The sequence below is a fragment of the Notothenia rossii genome, assembly GCF_949606895.1.
Source record: "Notothenia rossii genome assembly, chromosome: 1".
Classification (NCBI taxonomy): domain Eukaryota; kingdom Metazoa; phylum Chordata; class Actinopteri; order Perciformes; family Nototheniidae; genus Notothenia; species Notothenia rossii.
This window is the reverse complement of record NC_136912.1, coordinates 43,439,455-43,460,790: the sequence shown is the minus strand read 5'-3', so window position 1 is coordinate 43,460,790 and position 21,336 is coordinate 43,439,455. Positions and strand designations below refer to the sequence as shown.

At 40.9% G+C, this 21,336-nt stretch overlaps 2 protein-coding genes across 5 annotated transcripts in view; one reads left to right on the top strand and one right to left on the bottom strand.

Annotated features, from left to right (window-relative positions):
* The window catches only part of LOC307030616 (phosphatidylinositol 5-phosphate 4-kinase type-2 beta), a 30,581-nt gene extending 28,626 nt beyond the window's left edge, over window positions 1-1,955 (top strand). For all 4 annotated transcript variants that reach the window (XM_079667139.1, XM_079667138.1, XM_079667140.1 and 1 more), the window contains one exon: window positions 875-1,955. In XM_079667139.1, the coding sequence (XP_079523265.1) occupies window positions 875-955 (81 nt within the window). In that variant the 3' untranslated portion in view covers window positions 956-1,955. The remainder of the gene's footprint in view (window positions 1-874) is intronic.
* Window positions 1,956-3,159: 1,204 nt separating this feature from the next.
* On the bottom strand, window positions 3,160-9,606 carry psmb3 (proteasome 20S subunit beta 3). Its single transcript, XM_079667624.1, has 6 exons — window positions 9,447-9,606; window positions 8,201-8,385; window positions 6,712-6,819; window positions 6,433-6,610; window positions 3,388-3,482; window positions 3,160-3,315 (listed from the first exon to the last, which is right to left on the bottom strand). The coding sequence occupies exons 1-6, from the start codon at window positions 9,447-9,449 to the stop codon at window positions 3,267-3,269; spliced, it is 618 nt and encodes a 205-aa protein (XP_079523750.1). The 5' UTR covers window positions 9,450-9,606; the 3' UTR covers window positions 3,160-3,266.
* Between the last annotated feature and the right edge of the window lie 11,730 nt (window positions 9,607-21,336).

The window sequence follows — 21,336 nt, the reverse complement described above, 5'->3', positions numbered from 1 at the left end:
AGTGGTTAGTTTCTCTAGGAAATCTTTAAAAGCATAATGCTACAGAAGTAAGCGTTAGCGGCTAGCTGAAGTTAACACTGGCTACTCACTTTAATGCTGAGTAATACATCCCAGCTCACATTCTAGCTAGCTAGTTAATTTAGAACAACCTTAATATAATTGATGCTTTGCTGAGCTTGCTCAAATAGACTGGGAGCATGTGATTGACTGAAATGTGAGGCAAAAATGACAATAAAAAATAATCTAAATTAATAAAAAATAATCAAGTTGTATTTAATATTTGTATTATCATGTCACAAGGCCCATGGAAATGTTCTCCATGCCACACACTAATGAAATGTATTAAAGGGGTAGTTTGGATGTTGGGTTAGTGGGGCTGTATGAGCTTATCCTAGCAGTGAATACAGTAGATGGCAGACACCTAGCACAGCAGCTAATTACCACTATCCACCTGTAAAAAAATACGTTTTAGTGAATGTTATGTTCAGAATATTTTCATCACTTCACTTTGCTGTCAGACATTTCTTTCTAACGTGGAACTAAAGTTGCTATCTATGCTCTCTGTAATGCCACCAGACCACATTGCCAAAAACACACATTTTTACTTCAACGCAAAAGAGAGTTGTTTAAGTCTATCGCTGCAGAAAGTATGTGTTATCAGCCCCACAATAACTCAAACCGCAGCTGTAGAACAGCAACTCCTGCCTTCTTCGAGTTAGAATGACTATTTTTCTCAATGGAGTTTGGTATGGAAAAGAGCATAAATATATAATCTCATAGAACCCCCACCCAGCATCCATACTATTATTTTTTTTATTTAGTATTGCTCCATCCATCTGATTTTCTGCCTTATTTACCTATGTCTGTCTGTCAGGCGGGGGCAGAGATCTCGACGGTGAACCCGGAGCAGTACTCCAAACGATTCTACGAGTTCATGTCCAACATCTTATCATAGACTCATCTCCCAGTCCAGCCAGTCACTTCCTGTCATAGATCTGTCAAACGCCACGCACTATTTCCCTTCTCCTTCACCTCAGTGTAGGATCCTTCTCCCCTCTGCCTCTCTACGCCCCATAACAGGAAAAAAAACTACCAGCATCCTCCCACAGCCAGCAGCAGTCTGGAAGGAAAGGATGCACTGAGCCTGTTACATTTTCACACGCACCTCCCTCGTCCTCTGCAAGGAAAACTCGTGAAACCGCTCGCTGAATTCGGAACAACTTCCCGATAATCTCCCTGTTCTTTTTTTAAAATGTCTGCTCCTCGTTACTCCTCACGCCAGCACGGAAACTGTCTCACTAATGCCTTGAACGAGTGTGTCAGCTTCAGCAGTACAGTAACAGTCCGTTAGTACAGTCTCTTTGATTTCATGTTGTTGTTCTTATGGTTTCTTTTAGACACACACACACACACAGATGTAAAGAACTTGCACAGAGCTGAATGGTCAGATTGCATGACAAACTCTTTTGACAGTCGCCATGAGGCTTCTCTCTCAGTAACAACAAAGTAACTCATGACTGCTGACAACAGGAGATAAACACATTAATATATAATGGTGTATTAAGTAAATTAATGCAATATCAAAAATGCATGGCTGATGTGTACATGAGTTTCCACCAGTAAGTTGAAACATCAAACTACTGAACTTAGCATCTGAGTGTTATGACGAAAATAACAAAACCTGAAAAAAACATTGGTGTTTGAATGTTACGTTGCCATATTGTTTTTGAATATTTTGAAATTTGAACCGTGAGCTTGGTCTAAGAAAAAAAACTCACATAAAAAGGGGAATTCTGCAGCAAATGTTTTATTACCATAAGGATCATTTTTATATCTTGTTTACATTAATGTAGCAATTTTGTGTTTGTATACAGTATTGTTTTGTTACCAACAGACATTTGAAAAAAAAAGTTACTTGAAAATGATCATTGCATATTAAAGGGAGTTTTATCTTGTTTGTTGTTGGGCTAATATTTTTTCTTCTTCAGAATTTCCCACAGTGCTTACTATCTCCATGGCAACCACCATATTACATCTACTAAGGAAGATTAGGGATGCTGAGGAAAACGTCAGACAAAGCTAGTTTTTTAGATTGTCAAAAATAACAGTGCTATCATGAATCAATAATATTCCACTAAACAGAGAGTAGGGTAATTGTGGCAGGTGAGAATCACCTAAATGATATACTGCACTGAGACTTCGAAAACATTTTGTTTTAAAATAACCGAACCAGCAGAGACCAAAAAAATGCTGACTTTTATCCAGGTATGGAGGTCAAACTAAACAAATCTGTATTCATACACTTCCCACACCGCAACATGTAGTGGTGGAAAAGTACTCAGATCCTCAACATAACAAATACCACAAAGTACTAGTGAAAACATACTCCATCACAAGTCAAAGTCCTGAGTTGAAAATGTTACTAAAGTTAAGTATCAATTGTGCAGAATGCCTCGTGTTGTATTACATAATGTCTGTTTTTTCATTAGAAACATGACTTTTTTTTCAATTCAACAGCTTTATTAGCATGACCATAGTTACATACAGTATTGCTAAATCTATAGAAGCAACATCTATACACAAATGCATACATATAAACTGCTAAATTTTGAACATAAGAATATGGTTGTTTTTTTAATGTTGACATTTGTCAATGTGGAGCAACTTGTGGAAAACGGTAAATAAGTAAAAATATATTATGAACGTGTCAAAAGTATAACAAGTGTCAAATAGTGGAATAAAAGTACACTTTTCTGAAATGTAGTGGAGTAGCAGCATAAAGTAGCAGAGACCGGCAATACAAGTACCCCCTAAATTACTGAAGTAAATGTAGTTCATTAAATTACACCACTGCCAACTTGGAAGCTTATTTTTGAAAAACCAACTCATTTTAAGCCTCTGCATGGTTGGTGGGTGTTCAGAATACATATTTGGACAACAACAAAAAAATGGCAGATCATAGTGTATTCAATTTGTTCTACACGGTAATGTTTAAGTGTCATTAGTGAGACATGCTGGAAAAAAGCAGCCGTATAGACAATAACGAAAGGTTATAACTATATTTTCCATGGTCAACCCTGCTTGTTAACCCTGGTTATACAAAAATTAAGTATTGCCGACGTAGTGAAAGTTCTTCCACCAATAACTTCAGTCATGTCGGTAGTTTAAACATGTTTATTTTTTGAAGAAAAGAAAAAGACAGAACAACCATTGTTATTTTTATACAAAACGTGTGTGTTGGTGAAGTGTGGGGAGAAACAGAAACTCTAGTCCATCCTGGCTTTCAGGGTTCGTGTGGTGATCTTGTCCTTCTCACTGCCAGAGAGAAGAAAAGGCTGTCAATCACTGCAAACCTGTCAATCAACATCAAACCGTCTCTGTACTTACATGACATGGACGACAACTCCCATTCCAGACACGGCATCTCTGTCCACCGCGTTCAGCATAGCCTGGGAGATGGTCTCAAACAGATCCTCTGGTTCCTGCACACACAACTCATTTCTCAAATAAAGCACTCAAGATAGGGATGGGTATCGTTAATGTTTTAACGGTACTCTTATCGGTTCTTTTGGAGAAAAAAATAAGGTAAACAAATTGTGAACGGGGGGGCGTAGAGCCTTGGTGTTGGGATCAGGGGGTCACAGGTTCAAACCCCACTGCAGTCAGCATGTCGTTGTGTCCCTGAGACACTTCACCCCAAATTGCTCCTGTGGGGATTGCACAGTATTGAGTATGTAAGTTGCTTTGGATAAAAGCGTCTAACAAGCGACAGGGGTAGACATTAAGGGTAAAATGCCACTGGCCCTCCGGGCCGGTGGAACTGTATTAACACTGGCCCCACCATTTTAACCACTGGCCCGGAGCATTCGTCCAAAATATATGAATAATGAAGAATCATCAGTTCTTCCTCATTTCTCAATTGTTCATATTTTGTTTATTAAAATAATGATATTGTGGTCATTGTTAAAAAATGTCTGCTATTATGAGTATTATTATTTGTATAATGTGCTTTCTGCCTTCCTGTCATGAGGAGTTAGAAATGTAATGGCTATGTAATAGATTAGAACCTTCATTATCCTAAACTGCTGGGACATTTCCCTATAGCCAATACCTTTATATTGTCTACTCTTCACTTACTTGTCAGCATAGGTCGGCATTGATGTAAAGAGCCGACAGAAGACCTTGTTTATATTGGCATCATATTGAGAGGTGCAGTGACGCGTCCTAAAACCAGGAAGTAAGCTGCTGGTTCCCTCGACAAAAAAGCAATGGGACTTCTCCACAGGGTTTTGGAAAATAGCTGGAAATAAAGTCTGTGGAAAACAAACCTGTTTGATAAATGCACGTTTTGTTCAGCCGGATGATCTCCACATGTCTACCCTACTTTTATCATTTTCGAATCATAAATCTAATCGATAGATTATAAAAGGGTTTTAGGACGCGTCACTGCACCACTAGAAAACAACTCCATCGGTCAAGTTGGCTGAAAGTTCTCTCCCTCTTCTTCTCATGCTCCCTGTCACTCTCATTTAACTCCTCCGGTGACTTTCTTTTATTTGAAGATTGTTTTTTGCCCGGCGCTTGGCCGGTTACCGCTGGTATTAAAAACATTTTGGCGAATGGTTAGGTGGCGCGACAGTCTGTAGTGAAGGAGCGCGCTCCCACTCACGGGAGCCTGCTCGCGCTGCGCTCCGCAGCAAACAGCTGTTTGCTTTTCACCCAACAACGACAACCGACTCACGAAACGCTATGTTCTAGCGTTGATAAATGAAACAATTTAACAAAATTGCTAGTCAAAGTACCGATGGGACAATTTATTTTTTGAAAGCAATATTTTTAGTTTTAAATGTTTAGACAAAATGCTCGTGTTACCGCCCTTACATGCTAAACTCTTATTGTACTTTTGGTAACGAGGATTGTCCACATCGAGACGGGTAAAGTTTAACCACACGTCGGAGCGCGTTCTCTCCACCATGTGTGTGTGTGTGTGTGTGTGTGTGTGTGTGTGTGTGTGTGTGTGTGTGTGTGTGTGTGTGTGTGTGTGTGTGTGTGCTGCCCCTCGCACACAGGCACGGGAGAGAGATCTCTCGTCTGGATTGGAAAGATCGAAAATACTAAAAATAATCATAGACGCATTTTGCAGTCTTTTTGCGTATTAAGGCCCAGATACACCGGCCCGAAATCAGCAGTAAATGGGAGTCGGGCCGAACATGAGCATGGGCACGCCCCATTCGGAGTGGTGTGCGTCGCACCGTCGGGTCTTTTCTGCCGACCCGACGCCTTTTCTTGCCGATCGGCGTCGGGAACACCACCGGAAGTCGGACAAAGGGATAACACTGATTGGCTGTTCAGCTAGCGAATCAGTGCATGAGAAGCGTTAACGGAAGTGAGGGCGGTAAACAAATGATTTAAAATGGAAGATGGAACACACACGGACGGCTATTTCACCTCATTGGTTTATAGAGCTCCTGTTCGTTCAGGTTTTCAAATGGATGAGAGTGAAAATGGAAAGAAAAACGCTATTTGTTGTTTGTTTATATCACGGAGTCTGTTCTTCTTCTCTGTCTTCCGGTTGTTGCCTCTTTTGAATGATGAATACACACTACCGCCGCCTGCTGGTAAGGAAAGTTATTGCAACTCACGCATACGCAGTTCATACGTGCTCGGCTCGGATTTGCGGTGTGTTCCAGTGCGCTAAGTCGGCAAATACGCAGGAGAGTCCGGCGACGCAACAGTCGGTGTCGGCGACTTCTCAGGTGACTGGCCGGTGTATCTGGGCCTTTAGAAACGGAGTTGGCGACACTAAAGGCCCCTACAAATTGGCAAGGATTGAACACCAGGTAGACCGAGTCCTGAACAATAGGAAGGCTTTTCGAATTAGACCCTATGTTACAAATGGCATGAACAGAAAATAGATTTATATCCCAGTTAACAAAAGTGGTAAATGAATATTTCTCAAAAGTTGAACGCTGTATTGAGTCCGTCAGCTGTCAAATGTGCAATATATTTGTGTTATATTTTAAATCTCTGCTCCACTCATACCACATGTGGAAGGTAATGGAAACATTTGAATGCATACAAATGCCCACGCTAAAGTTCCTAATTACCATAATCAGAAGGAAGCAAATAAAGGTAAATAATAGAAACAATAGAAATGGAATTATATATAATAATTTAATGTAATGTTTATAAAGTTATTATATGTTATAGTAATATAAACACAAGTTAAAGTAAAAAATAATAATCAATATGCAATAAAATAATTAAGATATTTATGTAAAAATGATGTTAAGAGTAAAATAAGAATATTAACATAACCAGTTACAGTAATATGTGTACATTGTACTTCTCTACAATACATACATGATCATGAAGGAAACATAAATGACTTCCAAGTAACCTACACTTAAGGTGGCTTCCCACACTACTCACCATGTCTGGCTCCCACAAAGATTCACACATGCCGTACATCTGCTCGGAGCAGGTGCCGCTCACAACAAAGTCTTCTGTCACCATGGGGCAGCCAATCAGATCCAAGGAGCAGATGAATGGTTCTGAGGTTTTTGGATCTATTCCGGCGATCACAGGCTCGATGTAGTAAGGCCCAAACCTGATGAGAGCATGACATATTTACCATTTATGCAGGTATTTGTGCCTACTGTAAGCAGCTTAAATGTGGACATGGGTCTATATTAAGTTCAGTGCACTCACCTCTTCTCGTACAACAGGTTGGACACCATGCTCATGAAGGTCTTGGGCTTGATCTGGCGACCCTCCTTCAGCTCGTACAGGTTCAGTCTGAATTTAAGCCTCTGGGATCTACACACAAGGCAAAGACGTCCATCAATCCTCAGATATTTACATTGAATTCAGTCATCACAAATCTAACTTATTTCCAAGCTATGGATAGCAGAATTTCTAATAACATTTTTTATCCCCTATTTATTATAATGAATAGTAATACTATTCAACTACAACACTTTTGTTATTGGTATAAACATTGGGACAACACTGGGATCCCCCAGTCAGAGCTGGTTGATGTGGCCAGGGAAAATAAAGTTTGGGGCTCTCTGCTTGAAATGCTACCTCCGCGACCCGACCACGGATAAGTGGGAGAAGATCAGTGTTGGGCAAGTTACTTTTAAAAAGTAACTAGTAATAGTTATAGTTACTGCTCTCAAAAAAGTAACTAGTTACTTTATTAGTTACTAAATTATAAAAGTAACAAGTTACTTTACTTTAAAAATAATAATAAAAATACAAGTTTTTGTGTTGTTCTGTGGCACAGTAAGATAAAAGACAACTCCCCATCATTGTAGCAATTATCATTACGAAATGTGGTGGAACAATGAAACACAAAAGATATGTTTAGACATTGGTTGAGACGGTGGGGTCTTTGTGGCGACTAGTTTTATAGCCCCATGTACATTAGTTAGGTGCTTCAGGAGATTGGCATTGCTGTTATTCGATGTGGACAATGCTTTCTGTCCTGCACAGTTTACCTTAAGCTTTTTTGCATCCTTTATCTCCACAAATTGAAAATAGTGGTTATATTTTCAAATTGCAAATGCACTGCTGCTCTCGCTGATACTTGCATCTGCCATTGTGTGCTGGTGGTGAGCGTTGCCGTGTGTGTGTGTTAGCATTAGCAAGTGTTTGTGTGTGTGTATTTTCCCCATAAGGCAAGACCCGCCCAACTCTCTCTCTGATTGGCTTACCCTGAAATGTTACCCGGCGTTAACCAATCACCACTCCTCTCTGGTTACTTTCACTTTTCCATGGTATTGTGAGAGGACGTCGCTGTATTCGCCTGTTACATCCGCAGGGAGAGTCGGTTCAGTTCCATCACATAATGTAACGCAGTAACGCACCCATTTAAATCACAGTAACTATAACGGCGTTACTTAATGGGAATAGGTAACTAGTAACGCTATTAGTTACTGCAAAAAGTAGTTGCGTTACTTTGTAACGCGTTAGTCCCAACACTGGAGAAGATGGATGGATGGATGGATGGATAAACATTATAGGTGTAGTATTGTACTTGACACTCCAGGCTTTCTCTAAATAAGAAGTCTTACTTTGTCTAGATCTGAGAGTTGTAGCTTTATAGAGTTGTAAATTAATCCTGCCATCATAGTACCCTGGTGTTCACAACTGTTTAGCCACTTTGAGAGAACAAGGTGGAGGTCTACACACTCACACTGTCTGAACATCAGTGGCCAGTCCTGCCAGCCCAATGTACAGCTTATCTCCCATGGGGAAGATCTTCTGGAAGTCTGTGGTGACCATCTGAGCCTGGATGCCAAACCTCCGGTCCGCTGCTATCGCCACACAGTTCTTCCCTCGCATGGCCATGACGGCCCCTCCGTTATAGGACATAATAGACTGGATGAAGAAGGAGAAACGTAAGAAGAGTTAAGTTAGTCCAAGCTTAAACCATTGATAGATCAAACAACTGACAAATCAAACAATTTAAACATAAAGCTCATTTTTAAGCACATTCATTGAAATTCAAATTGAGTTTAAGTTTAAGCCCTTCTATACAGCATAACATATAAAGAATATCCTAAGAATATGTATTATTTGCAACATGCAAATAAGATACTGAATAATGTTGTCCTCAAAATAAATGACTGAAATCTATGTATTTCATTTAAGGACCAAAAACATGACTCAGGGTTATTTCCAACCACCCAAATGTGTAAACATGGAGCATAACGTTCATCTAAAATAATTTCAACGATCAAAAGAAATAAAAGTAAGATAAAATAAAAAGTGTAGTTGTAGAAACTTATTATTGAACAAAAGTCTTTATTATCCCACGTTATACATGTTTAAATGTAATGATGTATAGTGAAACCTCGTTGCTTGGTTGTTGAAGTTGTTGCAGTTGTCTGCTGTCAGAGTGGACTCACATTAACAAATTGCTGACTAGCTTAGTAGGTTGAAGCTTTAGCTAACCAAACTAGCAATGTCTAATTAACCAAACGTTAGCTGATGTTGACCCAAACGCAACATCAGCCCTTTAAGTGAACCGGAGTTATTGGATCATAATGCCATTAAAGTGAATTCGGGGAATGATTTTAACAGTTAAGTTAGCCTACAAGACAAAACGTTAGCTCGTGTGCAGCTAGGTAAGCTAAGTATTTAGCATTGCAGCTATGCCCCGGCTACCATCACAATGAAATGTTTTGTATAATTAACTAAAACATTGAATATATTGAAACGTTTAGAGTTGTGAGATTGTAGTTACTTGCAACCCCAAACTTAAAATATGTTTTCATAGAATATTTGCTAAGTTTAAGCAGGATGGAGAAGTCTATAAACTAGCTGGCTACCAACATTAGCTTAGCCATCTCTTGTAACTGTTACCCTTAAATACTAGTTACATTTTACCATTTACCTAAAAACACATTGGCATGTGATCTAATTTCTGGTGCTCTTACCATTGTGAGTACGTTGTGGTTTATTCCTAGTAGCTAGAACTTGCAAACTCCACTTTTTCTTGGCTATTGTGAATGACTGCTCTTCAGTTTCCCACAGTGACTACACGATTTAGAAACAGAGGGATCAGCCTTACTTGATTCTAGTACGCCATCACTTGCGCAACGATCATTGGCTGGTTGAACGTCACTCTGTGCTAAACGCTGCTATCATTGGAGGGATATGGGCAATGGGCGAAATGTGCTTGTATAGTTTGTTTGAGGCGTGTTAAAGTGAAATTAAAACCGGGAGGTTTCTTTCCGTTTTTTTTAGGTGCATTTAAAAACTGAATTTAGTGTAACTGTCACCGGATTAAGTATGCAACAAACTATTATTCCTTTCTCCTAACATTAACTGAATGTTGATGAATCACCTTGAGGAAAAGTTTAAAAAGGCCAGGCTTTGTACCAAATGTAAGATTAAAGGGGCAGCCACTGGTGAAACAAGGAATTAGAACAACATTTCAACACAACATTTTAATTGATGAATACATTGCCAATGAACCACAGTTTAATGTTTTGAGTAATACAAATACTACTTCTCAGGACTTTTAGAACAATAAAAGTAAATTAAAACTGCGGTCACAGACGTGCGCGCAGTGATGAGCGGGCCCTCGAGTCTGCGCCGGTCGACTGCGGTCAACTGAGCCGTCTCTCAAATTTGCTTGGTCAAATTAGCAGTTCTTCATTTTTGAATGCGCGATTTACAGCGCCTTTACGGTAATCGCTGAGAAGCGACACGAACGCAAGAGTAAAAGAATGCATGTTTTTTCTGCTTCATGCGATACAAATTATTTTTACCATAAATTCTTTAAAAAAACTAACACTGTTTGACTCAGTCCTAGTTTGACTGCCACCAACATTAAAATGAAGTACTTTTACTGTATTTTTTCTGGGAAATTCTCTCAAATTCCCCTCCTGACAACAAAATCATGCCACTTCTGCTATATTTGATGAGTTAAAATGATTTTTAGCCATACATCCTTAATGAAAGTGATACTGTTGGACTCAGTACTTGTTAGACTACTACCACAAGTACAATCAAGTACTTTTACTGTCTAATTTTTTAGTAATACTCTGTCAAACTCCCCTCCCGAGTACAATAATTCATGTATTTGCTATATTTGATGAGGGATCAAATGATTCTTAGCCATAGGTTCTTAGTGAAATTGATACTGTTGAACTCAGTACTCAGCAGCGTCATAAGAGGCCAACAAGGGTGTGTCACTGGGCTGGAGGAAAGTTGTGAACAGCTATGCAGGCCAGTCTCCAAAGTGTAACAATGCTGTTGCTGAAGTACTGATCTCGTGGATCTAGTGTTCATATCATGTGTTTACCATATCCTGTTAAAATACTCTGTCTAACATAGTCACTATTGTGAAGAACATTTTTCTAACGCTTATTATATCAGAATCAGAAACACATTTATTACCGGGTAGGTTTACACGTGCGAGGAATTTGACGTGGTAAAAAAAGAATACATTATTGTACTCTGAAGTTCAATCATTTTATCTCTCATCAAAGCTAGCAGAATACATTAATTCAACATAACCGATTTTATTAAGAACTTATTGCAAAAAATGATTGTATCTCTCATCAAAGAGAGCAGAAAACATGCATTATTGTACTCTGAAGGGGAGTTTGACAGAGTATTACTCAAATAGTACACCGTAAAAGTACTTCATTGTATTTGTGGTAGTAGTCTAACAATTACTGAGTCCAACAGTACCAATTTTATTAAGAACTAATGGCTAAAAATAATTTTATCCCTCATCAAATATAATTGATTGATTGATCAAATATAGCATAAGCACTTGTACTACCGTCAGCGCCGCTTCTCGGTGATTACCTTAAAGGCGCTATTAATCGCGCACTCAAAAATGAAGTGCTGCTCATTTGACCAAACAAATGCGAGAGACGGCTGAGTTGACCGCAGTGCCGGTGGGGGAGGGCCCCCCTTGGGGGGTCGCCCAAGATCGCAGGGGGGGCACCAGACCTCAGATGATTTGAGGCCTAATATCATATTTAGAATAAAAAAAATAAAAAAAATGTACATATCTTTTTTTTTTACATATCTTTTTTTTTACATAATGTAACGCAATACATGATTGGCGCTAAAAGCCTTGTCTACATTACAATAAAATATAGAAATTAATTGATTAACTAAAATTAAAATTCAAAAAATTCATCTGATACTCCTCCGATTGGCGCCAACATTGACGTTACTGTGTCAGCTTTCATAATAATAACAGTTTGCTGCGCTTGCTAGCTAGCGACCGACTTCATAAGGTGAATATTTTTGTCTAAAAATGTCTGAAAAATGTAAAGGAGATGACAGCTCATCTGCAATCAAAAAGAAAATGAGGACCTACTTAGAGAGCTATCTTAACTTCAGTTTCATTGAGGGAACGGACAAAACCCGCCCAGAGTGTGTGATATGCAGAGAGAAGCTAGCCAACGAAAGCATGAAACCCAGCAAAATGAAGAGACACCAACAGACCTTGCACCCAGAAACAGTCGGGCGTGATCGGGACTTTTTCATAAAGAAATAACACCTTGCAAAGGCAAACAAGCCAATGAATATTAGAACAGCGTTTGTTAGGGCTGGCAGCGAGGCCTCTTTTGAATGTGCACTTTTAATAGCAAAGGCAAAGAAACCGCACAACATTGGCGAGCAGTTCATTAAGCCAGCTTGCATTAAGATGGCTGAGAAACTGTGCGGCCCGCAGGTCGCGGAGAAGCTAAAAACTGTACCACTGTCAAACAATACGGTGAAAGACAGAATTGAGAAGATGGCAAGTAACTGCGAGCTGCAGCTGCTCGAAAAGCTTGGAAAGGGGCCATTTGCCATACAACTTGATGAAACCACAACTGTAGCAGACGAGGCTGTGCTGATCGTTTATGTGCAATATATCGATGGGGTAGATTTGAAGCAGGACATTCTTATGTCAGTCAACCTTACCAATACCACCCGGGGTGAGGACATTTTTACTGTGCAGTGGATGTGCAGTGGATTCTTACCTCTCATCCCACAAGCTTTCCTATGAGAATTTAGTTGAATGTTGCACAGACGGAGCTGCCTCTATGATGGGGAAAAACAAGGGATTTAACAGTCGCTTGAAAGAAAAGGCCCCACACTGCACAATATTTCACTGTGTGATACATCGCCAGGCCCTGAAACTGTCAGAAGACCTCAGCGAAACACTCTCAACTGTTATTAAAATAGTCAATTTCATAGTAGTCAAAATAGTCAACATGCGTCTATTCGCAGACTTGTGCGAGGATGAAGCGCACCAATCCCTCCTCCTGCACACCGAGGTGCACTGGCTCTCAAGCGGCCGAGTGCTGGCACGCTTTGTAGAACTGAAGGAAAAAATTGAAGAGTTTCTACAAACTCGTAAACGCGCACTGTCAGAGCAAGTGACTGAGTCATTCTGGATTAAAACAGCATACCTGGCCAACATCTTCAGTCTCTACAATGAAACAAACAAGCGTCTGCAAGGCGTGGAGTCCAACATTCTCCAATGATGCATTTGTGCGCAAACTGGAGTACAGGGTCGGGAAAATGGAGAGGGGGGAGCTGCAACAGTTTCCACTACTGCTGAAACAATCCCAAAACAATCCTGAAACGGTGCCTGTGTCTGTACGTCGCGAGTTCATCCGCCATATGAACGCACTGCAAACGGAAATGCAATCACGGTTCGCTGACATAGACGAGTATGTCTCCAAGGAATTGTGGGTTTTAGATCCCTTTATTGCCAAAGTTGAGGATGTGGAATACCTGGATTGCGAAGATGAGCTCACCGACATCCAAGCTGACTCGCTGTCAAAGAAATACTTCCAGGAAAAAGGATTTTAAAAGTTTTGGATTCTCAAAGGACCAAGCCTCGCTCCAAAGATCACACTGCATGCCACGACCAGGATTATACTTCCATTCAGTACGACATATCTATCAGAAACAGCCTTCAGCGCACTTGTTGCCATCAAAACAAAAGCACGCAACACACTGGACGTTCACAACGACTTTAGACTGGCTGTCACTCACATTACACCGGACATTCCATCCCTGGCTGCGGGCGTGCAAGCCCAAGGTTCACATTAATGAACCTACTTGAACCTCGTCTTCTCTTTGCTACCTGTTCCATGGCAGACAAGCATTTGATTTACCTGCTTAATATGCCAGTTTTTCATTTTTGTTTTATACAGGCCTATGCAACCATATTACTATTTATTTATTAGACATAGTATATTCTTTTGAAATGTCCTGTTCTTCGACATTTGAAATAAATATGATGCATACATTTGCAAGTTAGTAGCTAATAAAAGCATACAAAGACAGAAATGTATCATTTTTTCTTTAATATAAATGTTTGTTCTGCGCGTAAAGTGTCGGTTTCAATTGGATTATTTGTCACAGTTGCTCCGATCAGATCGGTCGCCTCCATTTTGTAGATTATTTACGATTTTTTAATCCACATAAACACATCGCCAAAATCCGGTTTACTATGAGCATGTGTTTTAACAGTTGAATCCCTTTGTGAATTGTTTCCACTTGCGCCGTCCTTTAATTTCTTGATACAGCGGGCATCCAAATTCATTAATCCTGAGTCCAATAACCAACAAAGTCACTCCAATAGTGCTCCTTAATTACGCTTTCATCCTCCTTTCATGAAATACTTCACATTCATCCAGTTTGTGACAGTAGTTGTAGCATTTTTGAGACTTTAAACTTTAATTACCGCTGTTGCCGTGTGTGTGTGTGTGTGTGTGTGTGTGTGTGTGTGTGTGTGTGGGGGGGGGGGGGGGGTGTAAGCGCTGTTACCAGGCACGGCTGTCACTACCCGATCTGCCCCCCTGCCCGATCTGTACTGCGCATGTGCGAGATTGTCCGCCATACTGGACAACTACATACGGCAACTGTAATAGGACACTTCACACAGTGGCGTTTGGCAAAGCAGAAAAAGAACACAAAAAAACCGGGAGAGATGAGTTATTGTTATGACAACGTGACTTCACTATTATTTAAAAAATCTTTTTATTGGGTTCTTTTATTTGGGGTTAAGTACATTGTCAGAATAAGTGAGACATAGATTTAACTTCTGTTAGACAGCTATATGCCATACATTTTTGCATACATTCACAGTAAATATTTATTCAGTATGATAACTGCCAAACAGAAGTTAAATCCATTTTCTTTTTGTGCTTTGCCAAACGCCACTGTGTCAAGTGTCTTAAAATGTTGGGTTGCCGTACGGAGTTGTCCAGTATGGCAGACCATCTTGCACATGCACATTACAGATCGGGCAGGGGGGCAGATCGGCAACAGCGATAATTAAAGTTTCAAAGTTTTGGGGGGTCGCAAATTCCAACAGGAGTCATTTGGGGGGGCCCTGGGTGAAAAAGGTTGGGAACCCCTGCATTAAAGTACATTAAGGTACCGGGCGCTATAGTGGAAATGTCTGCAACACTCCCCACACGCACTCACACAGTACACCGGCTCCTACACACGGCGGCGTGCGTTGTCGCTTGCCGGCGGGGGGGGCTGAATCTCGACCAACAACCAATCACATGAATCTCCCGCCCCAGACATACAAGCACGCGGTTTGATTGGCTAGAGCTTGCACTGGCATATGATTCAATTGGCTGACGCCTCCGTCGAGGCGGCAAAAGTAGAACATTGCTCTACTTTTGCAGCGAGCACCGCGAGAGAAGCTACGCTTTGCTACCACAATACAGTTCGGCGAATCATGACGTCACCCCATTCAAATTGAATGGGCAGAAGCGTTGAAGCGGCAACGCGCGCCGCCGTGTGTAGGCGAAGGCTCGATAATCAGCTCAGGGCATATAGAGAGGCGACGTCCCTCCCTTTCCGGGAGCCTCCATGGGACCCCGGAAGTGGAAAATTATACATTGAATTCAATGGAGAGAGAAAACGTATCTTTTGATCCCGTTTGAATTGTGCCACGAATGACACATATGATGTTTGTCAATTTAAAAGAACATTTTGCAAGTCAAAAAAATTCAAATGTGTCGTAAAACTGTGAAGTAACACATTTTTTTGTGTTAAGCCGCTCAGTGAACTACATGTCTCTGGTCCCGCACAATACGCGTCACCAACACAAAGATGACCGTCACGTTGGCACATTTCACCTCATTCTTTCAGAATGAGAATAAAAGTATAAAACGAGGTGAAAATCACTGCAAGTCTGGGCACGTTGAGAGCTGTACATACACGAAAGGGGAGTTAGTCGGTTCTGTAAGAGCCAGGATGCGGGACCGGCTTTACAAGGTTTCGGTGAGTAATATGAGCGCAATGTTTAAGGTTAATGTCAGTCAATAAGGAGGAGAATGAAAAAGAAGATGATGAACCACAGACCCGGCAAATAATGACTGCAGTGTGCAGGGCTGTGTTAATTTATGTTACTGTTATCAATAGCATTAGTTGACTGAGAAAACCGTCAAGAAAAAAAGTTTAGCGATGTTACGAGTCGACTAGCATAATATGAACCACGGCTGTGATTGACAACCTGGACAGCCAGTCAGAAGCTAGAATGCCAACCTAGAGAGCCAATCAGAACCTAGAACGGGTGTACTGTATACGGGTGTGTATGCTGTGGATAACATTAGTGTTCACAAGAACAAGGTACACTCCCGTGTTTTGTTTTAGTTGCTCTTCAGATTGAAGCGGCCAGTTTTATATCGACTATATGTGTGATCTCCTTTTTACATCTCGTTGTGTCATTTGAGTTTATTTGCTGTGTGTAGATTCAAGGATTTTGGTTATCTTGTCAATTTGTTTGGTTATCTAGGCACAGCTGTGTGTGACCCCTCTGGTACACTGGTATGTTTTCCTAATGTAGAGAGCATTGATTAATTCATAAACTACACACTGAGTCTAGATCCTGACCAAATCCTTTTTTGTTGATCAAATGTTTTTCAAAAATGTAATACACATTTTAAAAAATACAATGTACAATCACAACCAATACAATACAAACAATTCAGAAAAAACAAACAACAACAATCAGACAAGAGGACAAAACTATGGAAAAATAAACCCTCCCACCCCCAGATCTGGACCATCCTTGTATTGCTCATTCAATCTATTATAGCATGTTAACAAACATGGTACTTACTTTATTTGTACAGATCTACATGGAGAGGATTGCGTGATGCAGAGCGCTGTCTGTGGTTGTGCACGGGGGATGTTCAAATGCAGCCACGCTGCAGCATTGGCAATATTTGCCATGTGGCAGATCAGCTCCACAGAAGTTGAGTGCCAGTGGAGGAAGCCTGGCACTTCAAAAGTAGTCCAGCCGGTGTCTCAACTCTACCAACAGCAAGAGGAGACATACAACCCACTGGCCAGAGACATCGCCACTGAGGAAGTAGACTTGTTCAGGTCTGCACTGAGGGGCGCAGCGTGGCATGGCATGGCTTTTGTCACCTGAGCCAGAGCTGCAGCCTCAACATCAGGCCATTTTCAACGTGCCGGAGCTGGTGAAGGAGCGTGGGGGTCGGGGGCTTGAGGCAATTCTTGCCTCAATGCGACTGAGCAGAGACCAGCAAGCTGCCATCCAGACAGCCACCGTAGGACAGCGGACAAATCCTCACTGGCAGTTACACAGGCAGGGCAGGTTGACAGCCAGCAATTTTGGTGCTGTGCTGAGGTCGGGACTTTCATCCACTCCATGCGCGTCCCTCATGAAGAGGGTGCTTGGGGGGTACAATTTAGACGGAGTCATGGCTGTCAACTGGGGAGTTGTAAACGAGGTGTGTTTGGCCAGTGTGTTTGGCCTTTTAAGTGTGACACATATGTAGTGATAAATGCTTCACCTGACCACTGTTCCTAAATAAAAAAAGTTTTCTGCATCGTCAGTCATTTTTTCCAAATAATTACCAATATTTCACAAATTCTTCATGTCAACTTAAGAGCACAGCTGTATGTTGAGTGTCAGCTTTGCTTGGTTCATCTTACTGGGGGCAGCTACATGGATGTCGGTGCAGTCCACAATCATTTTGCAGTTGAAGGCAGAATGAATTTATTATTGACTCAGAATGAAGCACAACTTCATGTCATACAATAAATTGACTTTATTTGTAACTGTGTAAAAAAATAAAGCATTGATTAGCAAGCAGGACCTACAGGAACAGAGAACGGTGATGGATGGAGCTGGGAAGAGAGAAGAATAAAGAAAACAGATCAACTTTATTATCGGATATTAAAAATTCAATTTCAAAACAAGTTGCCGCTCCTACAGTTTTCTAGTATGTAAAGATGATTTCACATGACCTATGCAAAATATCACACTCAATACATGTGTCTCTCTGGGGGGTGCATTGTGCCTTTGATGTATATAAATAATATACCATAACCAAATACTATTACGTACAGTGGAAATCAGGTTGCCAGAGCAGGTCAGTCCAGTGTGCATGTTCCTCAGGGTCTCAGCAGTTACAGGTGAGGTAAAGAAAATAAAAGAGAAAAAGGTCAGTAACAACACTTTAAAGTAACAACACTGAATAATTATCTATTTTAATAATTTTCTCTCAGTAATCACTCAACTACTGTCTTTCCAACCAACAGATTGACTCACCCTCACTGTCATCACAATGACACATGTCCAGAAGAATGTCATGCAAAGCTCCCTGCCTGCCTGCCTTCCTTCGACTCTCCCTGAACTGCTTCCTTAGCACCCGGTGGAGGGCGCAGTAGGCCACTCTTCAAATGTTTCACGAAATACTTACCATGATGACTACTCTTACTGTTTAACATTTTGGTGTACTTCATGTAATAAAATAATAACTTAATGGTAAGGCTACTAAAAATGACAAGGCTAAGTAATGTAATGCTAACTAACGTGCTCGCTACTCGTCGCTACTAGCTAGGTAGCTAACTTGACTATGTTCCATGCACAACATGTATATTACCTATGATATTACCTGATATGTCTGATCCAGCGACTCCTGGTCCTTTCATAAGAGGGGAAGCGATAGAACGAGCAAGTGGTATGATCACTTTTGTGATTACAACATGGTACAAAGCACACAGGCATCTTGTAAAAGTGAATTTATTGGAGCAATCTCTTATATTTATTGGAGGGAATAAATCAGTAATGAAATCTTCTTCTTCGCTTTAATTACGAGTCGCAACCACTTGGAGCATTATCGCCTGTGACATCACATGCGCGACCCAGAATGGGATTTGGGATTTGTAGTCTTTGTAGTCGCGTATTTTTCATAGTCTTATATTTCAACAGTTTTACGACAAAATGTGACTTTTTTGACATGGAAATGATTGTTTAAGATTGACAAACATCATATGTGTAGTTCGTGGCACAATTCAAACGGGATCAAAAGATACGTTTTCTCTCTCCATTGAATTCAATGTATAATTTTTCGCTTCCGGGGTCCCATGGACCGGATGTAGATGGGCGTGACTTCGCCTCTCTATAGAGAACTACACATATGATGTTTGTCAATCTTAAACAATCATTTCCATGTCAAAAAAGTCACATTTTGTCGTAATACTGTTGAAATATAAGACTATGAAAAATACGCGACTACAAAGACTACAAATCCCAAATCCCATTCTGGGTCGCGCATGTGATGTCACAGGCGATAATGCTCCAAGTGGTTGCGACTCGTAATTAAAGCGAAGAAGAAGATTTCATAACTGATTTATTCCCTCCAATAAATATAAGAGATTGCTCCAATAAATTCACTTTTACAAGATGCCTGTGTGCTTTGTACCATGTTGTAATCACAAAAGTGATCATACCACTTGCTCGTTCTATCGCTTCCCCTCTTATGAAAGGACCAGGAGTCGCTGGATCAGACATATCAGGTAATATCATAGGTAATATACATGTTGTGCATGGAACATAGTCAAGTTAGCTACCTAGCTAGTAGCGACGAGTAGCGAGCACGTTAGTTAGCATTACATTACTTAGCCTTGTCATTTTTAGTAGCCTTACCATTAAGTTATTATTTTATTACATGAAGTACACCAAAATGTTAAACAGTAAGAGTAGTCATCATGGTAAGTATTTCGTGAAACATTGAAGAGTGGCCTACTGCGCCCTCCACCGGGTGCTAAGGAAGCAGTTCAGGGAGAGTCGAAGGAAGGCAGGCAGGCAGGGAGCTTTGCATGACATTCTTCTGGACATGTGTCATTGTGATGACAGTGAGGGTGAGTCAATCTGTTGGTTGGAAAGATAGTAGTTGAGTGATTACTGAGAGAAAATTATTAAAAGAGATAATTATTCAGTGTTGTTACTTTAAAGTGTTGTTACTGACCTTTTTCTCTTTTATTTTCTTTACCTCACCTGTAACTGCTGAGACCCTGAGGAACATGCACACTGGACTGACCTGCTCTGGCAACCTGATTTCCACTGTACGTAATAGTATTTGGTTATGGTATATTATTTATATACATCAAAGGCACAATGCACCCCCCAGAGAGACACATGTATTGAGTGTGATATTTTGCATAGGTCATGTGAAATCATCTTTACATACTAGAAAACTGTAGGAGCAGCAACTTGTTTTGAAATTGAATTTTTAATATCCGATAATAAAGTTGATCTGTTTTCTTTATTCTTCTCTCTTCCCAGCTCCATCCATCACCATTCTCTGTTCCTGCAGGTCCTGCTTGCTAATAAATGCTTTATTTTTTTACACAGTTACAAATAAAGTCAATGTATTGTATGACATGAAGTTGTGCTTCATTCTGAGTCAATAATAAATTCATTCTGCCTTCAACTGCAAAATGATTGTGGACTGCACCGACATCCATGTAGCTGCCCCCCAGTAAGATGAACCAAGCAAAGCTGACACTCAACATACAGCTGTGCTCTTAAGTTGACATGAAGAATTTGTGAAATATTGGTAATTATTTGGAAAAAATGACTGACGATGCAGAACACTTTTTTTATTTAGGAACAGTGCTCAGGTGAAGCATTTATCACTACATATGTGTCACACTTAAAAGGCCAAACACACTGGCCAAACACACCTCGTTTACAACTCCCCAGTTGACAGCCATGACTCCGTCTAAATTGTACCCCCCAAGCACCCTCTTCATGAGGGACGCGCATGGAGTGGATGAAAGTCCCGACCTCAGCACAGCACCAAAATTGCTGGCTGTCAACCTGCCCTGCCTGTGTAACTGCCAGTGAGGATTTGTCCGCTGTCCTACGGTGGCTGTCTGGATGGCAGCTTGCTGGTCTCTGCTCAGTCGCATTGAGGCAAGAATTGCCTCAAGCCCCCGACCCCCACGCTCCTTCACCAGCTCCGGCACGTTGAAAATGGCCTGATGTTGAGGCTGCAGCTCTGGCTCAGGTGACAAAAGCCATGCCATGCCACGCTGCGCCCCTCAGTGGAGACCTGAACAAGTCTACTTCCTCAGTGGCGATGTCTCTGGCCAGTGGGTTGTATGTCTCCTCTTGCTGTTGGTAGAGTTGAGACACCGGCTGGACTACTTTTGAAGTGCCAGGCTTCCTCCACTGGCACTCAACTTCTGTGGAGCTGATCTGCCACATGGCAAATATTGCCAATGCTGCAGCGTGGCTGCATTTGTACATCCCCCGTGCACAACCACAGACAGCGCTCTTTATCACGCCATCCTCTCCCATGTAGATCTGTACAAATAAAGTAAGTACCATGTTTGTTAACATGCTATAATAGATTGAATTAGTAATAGAAGGATGGTCCAGATCTGGGGGTGGGAGGGTTTATTTTTCCATAGTTTTGTCCTCTTGTCTGATTGTTGTTGTTTGTTTTTTCTGATTTTTTTGTAATTTGTGTTGTATTGGTTGTGATTGTACATTGTATTTTTTTAAATGTGTATTAC